We start from the raw sequence: 8,131 nt of genomic DNA, 5'->3' as shown, positions 1-8,131 counted from the left end.
AGAGAGAGAGATTATAAATGGTGATATGGAAGGAGAGTGGGGTGGAGCAAGGGAGAGAGAGAGTCGTACGTACTTTAAACCTAGTTATCCCCTTAATCATATGATATAAACTGTTTTAGAGGAGGGTGGGATAGAGAGCGAGAATAAGAGAGATGGGGGGAGAGATTGAGAGCGAGAGATGGAAAGAGATAAAGGGGGGGAGAGAGAGAGAGTGATAGAGATAGATAGATAGAGAATGATTGGGAGGAAAAGATGGATTGATAGAGGGATGGAGAGGATAAAGATAAAGAAGGGAGGGAGAAATTGAGTTAATGCTTTTAAGAAAATGCAGATGGAGAGAGAGAAAAGGAAAGAGAGAGGGGGGGACGAGAGAGGGGGGGACGAGAGAGAGAAAGATAACAGGATAGAGAGTTAAATCTTTAAAGTACATATAGTTGGTTGTTATTATATCCTTAGTTTGTTTCTTTTGTGTTCCAATTTTTTAAAAAAATCTGAAACACTTCATACTTTAAAATGTATGATATATACAATTTAGAACAAAAGAGGAAGGGAGATAGTTGAAGAGAAAGATTGAAAGAGATAGAGGGAGAGAGAGAATGATAGGCAGGGACATAGGGGGAGAGAGAGTTAAAGTTTTCAGATACATGTATTTGATTGATATAATAGACTAAAGTAAACTAGAAGAATATGAAATCTCAAAGAACAAATAAGACGAAAGCGATGAAGAAGAAGAAAAAGTAGATAGGAAGATGATGGGGAGAAGATGTTGAAAACACAAATAAAAAGAAGGTGTGACAAATAAAACCTGAAAAATAAGAAGTAGGAGAAGACATAGAAAATAAAGATGAGAAAGAAGACAAAAAATTGAAGAATAAATAAAAATAAAAGGAAACAAAGAGTAAAAGGAGAAATAAAGGTGGAAGAAGATGAAAAAAATTAAGGAAAAGACGACAAAGAAAAAACCAAAAAGTAAACCAGAGAAAAATAAAGAAGATGAAAAACGATTATATGGAACTCGTGTTTGTCTTAGTTTAGTTTATTACTATTTGATTTATTTTTATCATGTATGTCTCAAATAGTTGTTTATATTTTAATTAGTTTACAACATAATATTTTATTTTATATTTTTGAATAATAAAGTTTTTAAGTGCTCTTACGATTTGTTTTAAACTATTTGCTCTGTTTTAAAATTTCTTAGAAATCATGTGGTTTTTCTTGTAAGATATATGCATTATTCTCACCAAATTAAACATTTATAACCAACCAAACTTATAACTACACATTTATACAATTACGAAAAGTGTTAAAAAATATTGGATATATTGCAATATCTGCTGATCTTAAACTCTATAATCATGATCAAAAAGCCTTTGAAAATGAATTTTATATATACATTTATAAGAAAAAAGTATTCTATAATGACTTTAATACTACATAATCAATTCGACAAGATTTTGAAATCTTGCGGCCCGCGCAGGACGCGGACAAACCACCTACTACCAAATATAATCGAATAAATACTTATAAAACTTTGTTTAAGAGAACTTTTTCTATTGATGCTTAGAAAACTTATCTCAAAAACTAAACACAATAACTTCTATCTCTCATGTCTCTTATGCGACTTCATAAAAATCCTATATATAGAGGTAGCACAACTTGCTAAACACTTTTCTTTTTTCTATTAGACTTAGATAACTCCTAAACTAATAAGGAAATATTCCCTTCTTATCTCTAACTGACTTGTTAAAGACTTCTTGGGCCTTATGTAACCAAAACTTATCCAACATCTTCTTTTTACTGAAGCTCTGACTAATCGTCTTAACCAGACCGAGGCTACAGGGTTAATTAATGGCATAGAATTCTCAAATGAAAGACCATCGATTCATCATCTGTTGTTTGCAGATGACAGTCTCTTTATTTGCAAGGTGGAAGATGTTCATTGCAAGACTGTTAACCGTATTCTTCAAGTCTATGGAGATGCATCAGGACAAGACATAAACCTCTCCAAATCCTGGTTTATGTTTGGTGATCATATTGATGAAAATCTGAGAGCTATGGCCAAAGAAGAATTGAGCATCTTGAATGAAGGAGGCGCTGACACTTATCTTGGACTGCCTGAATGCTTGAGTGGTTCTAAGATTGACTTACTGGATTACATCCAAGACAACATGTTATTTTTAATGCACATAAGATGCTGCTACAAACCTGATCAAAAAAACAAAATCTACTAAGAAAAATCTTTTATAATTTTTTTTTTGGTCGAAGAAAAACCATATATAATTAAGAAAGAAAAGTACAACACGCATTTATTTTTCCTCATGAGTATATAATTTAATTGGGATATTTGAGACGATGCAGTTCATTATTGAATAAGTAAAAATATGTAGCTTAATTCGGATATTTAAAGCAAGATTTGGTAATTTTTCCTTTACAATATCTGCTTTTGTTTTCTAATTTTGAATTTAAAGAGATTTTGTATATTAAAGTTTAGACTTATTTTAGTAATGTTCTCAACAAAATTTTACAAATTTCGGGGCATTACAGGTAGTATCGGAGCATCGTTTTATGAAACTGTGGTGCTAAAAGACGTTTTCAGCTGTTTTGAAAGGAAAATAGGTTTAAGACTAAATTTTGATCTTTATGAAAATGGTTTACGAGGTCGTGAATTTTACAATGGGAACGCCGGTCTCGCATTAGGACTTATGGCATATGAGTTTGGCAGTTATTAGATTCTGCAAAAGTAAGAGCTTGAGTATGAATTTTGTGAAGACTAATTATTCAAATCGGTGGAACGATCGAGCTAGGTTGCTATAAAATTTAGAATCTGGGAGGAGAAAATTATGCAAATAAAAGGGGTGCTACGGAATGGCACTGTACTGATATCATTATACGGTTTATACCTATACAAAGGGTTTATGATGTTTGCAAATCCTTTACAAAAACAAAAAAAAAGGGTTTATTGTTGAAAAACTGATGATTATCCACCTAATACTTCTACATACAGTAAATATTGTTGTTACCTACCTTTATATTGAGTTAGTTGTTACAACTCTCTAAACAGTATAAATAGCCATGTAAGATTGTGAAAGATGGTGTTAATTGAAAAAACTCTTCCTTCAGACCTCGTCCTTCCTCCACTCGATCTCTCTCCACTTTACATATAAAACATACACATATATATTAAGTAAATCTTATCTATATATAATAATATTTATAAAGTTTAAGTTTCTATTACGTTATCAGCACGAGCGCCTCTCGATCCGTTTTTATACCAAAAGAGGTAAGATTTAAGATTATGTTCTATCTATTTCAAGTTTATATATTATTTCGGGAGGATAAACTCTACCGTCCCTGAATCGTTGATTTAAATTTATGTTCAATTTATTTTTAAAGTTTACGGGATGATAGGCTCTGCCTTCTTCGAACCAATCGTTAAGATAGGCTATGCCTTCACTATCATATGATCATATGGTAGACTATGTCTCCTCAGATCATATATATGGAGTGGAAGGTTATATCTTCTCCTTGCTTATATAGAGAGTGAAAGGTTATGCCTCCTCCTTTTAAATTATGGTAGGCTCTACCTCCTCAATTATATAGAAGGTTCTGCCTTTATATTGCCTAAGTATATATTTTTATTATATATGTATATTCAAAAGTTTTTACCATGTTTTTTAAAAACAAAAATTTAAATTAAATTCCCGCTAAATTTATGATATACATAAATTTAAATTTATTGCTAAATTTATGTTATCATGTCAAATTTGGCGAAGCTTGAAATCCCTGGCCTTGATGTGTCTGGAAAAAAATTACATGTCATGGGCAGTAGGTGCAAAAATGCATCTAAGAGGAAACGGACTTCTTGATACCATCGATAAGTCGGAAACGACATCAGATGAGAAAGGCGAAAGCCATGATATTATTGCTTCACCACATCGATAATAGTTTAAAAGAGGAATACAACACGAAAGAAGATCCTACAGATCTTTGGCAATCTCTCAAAGATAAGTTTGATCACCAGAAATATGTGATCTTACCGAAAGCCAAACATGAGTGGTTAAACTTCCGGTTCCAGGATTACAAAAGTGTTGGTGAATATACTTCTGCTATGTTCGGAATTACTTCCAGGATGGTGTTATGTGGACAGGAGGTAAGTGATTTCGATATGATCGAAAAAACTTTCCAAACATTTCATCCTGGAAATGTTATCCTGCAACAACAATACCGGGCAAAAGGTTACACCACTTACTCGGAGTTGATGCAAGTCCTCCTTGTGGCTGAACAAAATAATCAGCTCGTGATGTTAAACCATCAAACTGGTTCAACTGGATCATCGCCATTCCCAGAAGCGAATGTTGCGTCATCCAGTCAAAATAATAGGACTGAACACGGGCGCGGTCGAGGCCGTTACCGCGGCGGTCACGGACGAGGTCGTGGAGGAGGAAGAAAAAATGATGTTGGTAGGGAAGCAGGAAAGCAAAAAGAAACTGCTTGTTACAGATGCGGCATGAAAAATCATTGAGCAAAGACCTGTCATACCCCAAGATATTTAACCGATCTGTACCGAGCATCACAAGATGTCAAAGAAAAGGATAAAGGAAAGAATTTTGAAACCAATTTCATCTCTGATGAAGCTGGATCTTCCTTTGATGGCATAAGTGATTATACTCATCTTGATATCGCTGATTTCCTTGTTGATCCTGAAGAATCAACGGAACCAAAGCGATTAATATCAGTGTAATATAAAGTCTTCTTGAAGAAGACAAGAAAAACCAATGTATTTTTAAATAAAAATGTAATATATTTTGTGTAACAAGAAAAGGTTTTTCTTAATATTAAATAGTTTCTAAAATCATGTTTTGGTTTATTAATACATTTTCTTGCATATTGTGATTCAGAACATGTCATCGTTTGAGATTCAGGATGGAGATATATGTCTAGCAGACAGTGCTACGACACATACTATACTTAAAGATAAAAAGTATTTCTCCTATCTCAAAATAAAGGACTCCGCCGGAAGCGTGAGTACCATATCTGGTAATGCAAATATTATAATAGGCTCCGGAAGAGCTTATTTTTCAATGCCAAGGGGGACAAAGTTTGAAATAAGCGATGCATTATATTCCCCCAAATCTAGTAGAAACTTGCTAAGTTTTAAAGATATCCGAGGAAATGGATATCATATAGTAAGTACAAATAAGAATGGCATTGAATATCTTTGCATTACATCTAAGAGGAAACATGTATTGGAAGAATTACCAATGATGTCCTCTGGGTTATATTGCACAAAAATAAATATGATTGAATCCTATGTTACAGTAAACCCGAGGTTTACTAGTACATTTAGAGTATGGCATGAAAGATTTGACCATCCTGGATCAATCATGATGAGAAGGATTGTGCAAAATTCGAGTGGCCACCCATTGAAAAACGAGAAGATTTTTCAATCGGAAGAGTTTTCATGTCAGGCATGTTCTCAAGGAAAATTCATAACTAGGCTCTCGCCAGCCAAAATTGGGAATGAATCCCATGTATTCTTAGAGAGAATACATGGTGATATATGTGGGCCGATTCACCCACCATGCGGGCAATTTAGATATTTAATGGTATTAATTGACGCATCTAATAGATGGTCACATGTGTGTCTATTGACCACAAGAAATATGGCTTTCGCAAGAATTCATTGCCCAAATAATCAGGTTGAGAGCGCAATTCCCTGATTAAGCCATAAAGAAAGTAAAGCTTGATAACGCTGGTGAATTCACTTCAGCGGCTTTTAATGACTATTGTATGTCATTAGGAATGGATGTTGAGCATCAGGTTCCACATGTTCATACACAAAATGGCATGGCTAAGTCTTTAATAAAACGGTTGCAGTTGATTTCAAGACCGTTAATATTGAGAACAAAACTCCCAATTACTGTATGGGGACATGCTATATTACATGTTGGGGCATTGGTCCAGATGAGGCCAAGTGCATATAATGAATATTCTCCGATATATTTAACATCTGACAAGGAGCCAAATGTATCCCATCTCCGTATTTTTGGATGTGCGGTCTATGTCCCGATAGCCCCACCGCAAAGAACAAAAATGGGGCTACAAAGGAGATTGGGAATATATATCGGCTATACGTCACCAAGTATAATTAGATATCTTGAACCGGTAACTGGAGATATGTTTACGGCACGTTTTGCCGATTGCCACTTTGATGAGAATGAATTCCCAGCGTTGGGGGGAGGATCAAGAGAATCCCCAAATGATATCACATTGTGTACACAAACCTTGGCTTATCTTGATCCCCCTACCCATCAACGCGAGGCGGAAGTTCAGAAAATTATACATTTTCAAAGCTTGGCAAACCAGTTACCTGATACGTTCACAGATACGAGAAGAGTGACGAAATCATATATCCCCGCTGCTAACGCTCCATCAAAAATAAATGTTCCGGAACATGTTATTGATGGGAATAAAGCAAATGAACTGTGGGTTCAATTAAAGCGTGGGAGACCGATGGGCTCGAAAGATAAAAATCCTTGAAAGAAAAAGAAATTGGGAGACAAGGTTCCAGAAGAACCGAATAAAGAAAAATGTCTTGAAGACATTGGTGAAAAGGTTCTAGAAGAACCATATAGAGATATATGTCTTGAAGACATACATGAAGAGGTTCCAGAATAACCAGTTAAAGAAGTTCGTCCAGAAGACGAACATGATACTGAAAACTATGAGATTTCCATTAACTTCGCCTAAAGTGGGACATTTGGGCTAGAAGTGAGATAAATGATACAAATGGAGTGTTCTCATTTTCAGTATCTAAAGAAATTGATAATGAAAATGATGATCCAGACCTAAGGTCCGTGTCAGAGTGCCAGAAAAGGCCTGACTGGGAGAAATGGCAGATGGCTATGAGAAATGAATTAATTTCCCTGAATAAAAGAAATGTCTTTGGACTTATAGTCATTACACCAGAAGAGTAATGCCAGTCAGGTGCAAATGGGTCTTTGTGAGAAAAAGAAATGAGAAAAACAAGATCACAAGATATAAAGCCCGACTTGTGGCACAATGTTTTTCTCAAAGACTAGGAATTGATTATGAAGATACATATTCCCCGGTCATGGATGCAATCACATTCAGGTACTTAATGAGCCTAACGGCATCTAAAAATCTAGACATGTACCTTATGGATGTTGTGACTGCATATCTATACGGATCACTTGATATGACATATATATGAAAATCCCAGAGGGAGTAAAGATCCCAGAAGGATCAAAGATGCCTGAAGCATCTAAAAACATATGTTCGGTTAAATTACGACGATCACTTTACGGATTAAAATAGTCCGGATGCATGTGGTATAATCGCTTGATTGAATACTTGTTGAGTAAAAGATACATCAACAATGCGATATGCCCTTGTGTGTTTATTAAGAAATCCTCATCAGGATTTGTGATCATTGCTGTATATGTTGATAACGTGAACATAATCAGAACTCAAAAGGAGATTGATGAAGCAATAACTCACATGAAAGAGTTCGAAATGAAAGATCTTGGAAAGACAAAATTTTGTCTAGGGCTCCAGATTGAGCATTTCCAAAACGGAATATTTGTGCATCAATCAAATTACACCAAAAGGGTGTTAAAATGCTTTAAAAGGGATAAAGCAACTTCTTTAAGTACTCCAATGGTCAATATATCACTTGATATTAACAAGGATCCATTTCGACCTTGTGAAGATAGCGAAAACGTATTAGGTCCTGAAGTACCTTATATGAGCGCTATCGGTGGGCTTATATATCTTGCAAATTGTACTCGACCAGATATAGCTTTTGCTACTAATTTACTTGCAAGATACAGATCATCTCCTATGCGCAAGCATTGGAATGGGATAAAGCATATCATTTGTTATCTCCAAGATGCAGGATATTTATCAGATTCGCATAAAGCTCGATCGCAAACTGGATATGTTTTCACAATTGGTATAACAGCGATCTCGTGGCGTTCTCAAAAACAGACATTGGTCGCCACTTCTTCAAATTATGCAGAAATCATGCTCTCCATGAGGCATGTAGAGAATGCATATGGCTCCGATCTATGACTCAACATATTCAAGGTGCAAGTGGAATAGTCATTGA

At 35.1% G+C, this 8,131-nt stretch overlaps 1 protein-coding gene across 1 annotated transcript; it reads left to right on the top strand.

The window, feature by feature from the left end:
- Positions 1 to 3,913: 3,913 nt before the first annotated feature.
- Positions 3,914 to 4,522, top strand: LOC112083879. The gene has a single exon (XM_024151982.1). The coding sequence runs from the start codon at positions 3,914 to 3,916 to the stop codon at positions 4,520 to 4,522; it is 609 nt and encodes a 202-aa protein (XP_024007750.1).
- Positions 4,523 to 8,131: the final 3,609 nt, after the last annotated feature.

The sequence above is a fragment of the Eutrema salsugineum genome, unplaced genomic scaffold, assembly GCF_000478725.1.
Source record: "Eutrema salsugineum unplaced genomic scaffold, Eutsalg1_0 scaffold_5, whole genome shotgun sequence".
In the NCBI taxonomy this organism is placed as follows: domain Eukaryota; kingdom Viridiplantae; phylum Streptophyta; class Magnoliopsida; order Brassicales; family Brassicaceae; genus Eutrema; species Eutrema salsugineum.
Note: the sequence above shows the minus strand (reverse complement) of the source record. Positions and strands in the feature narration are given on the sequence as shown.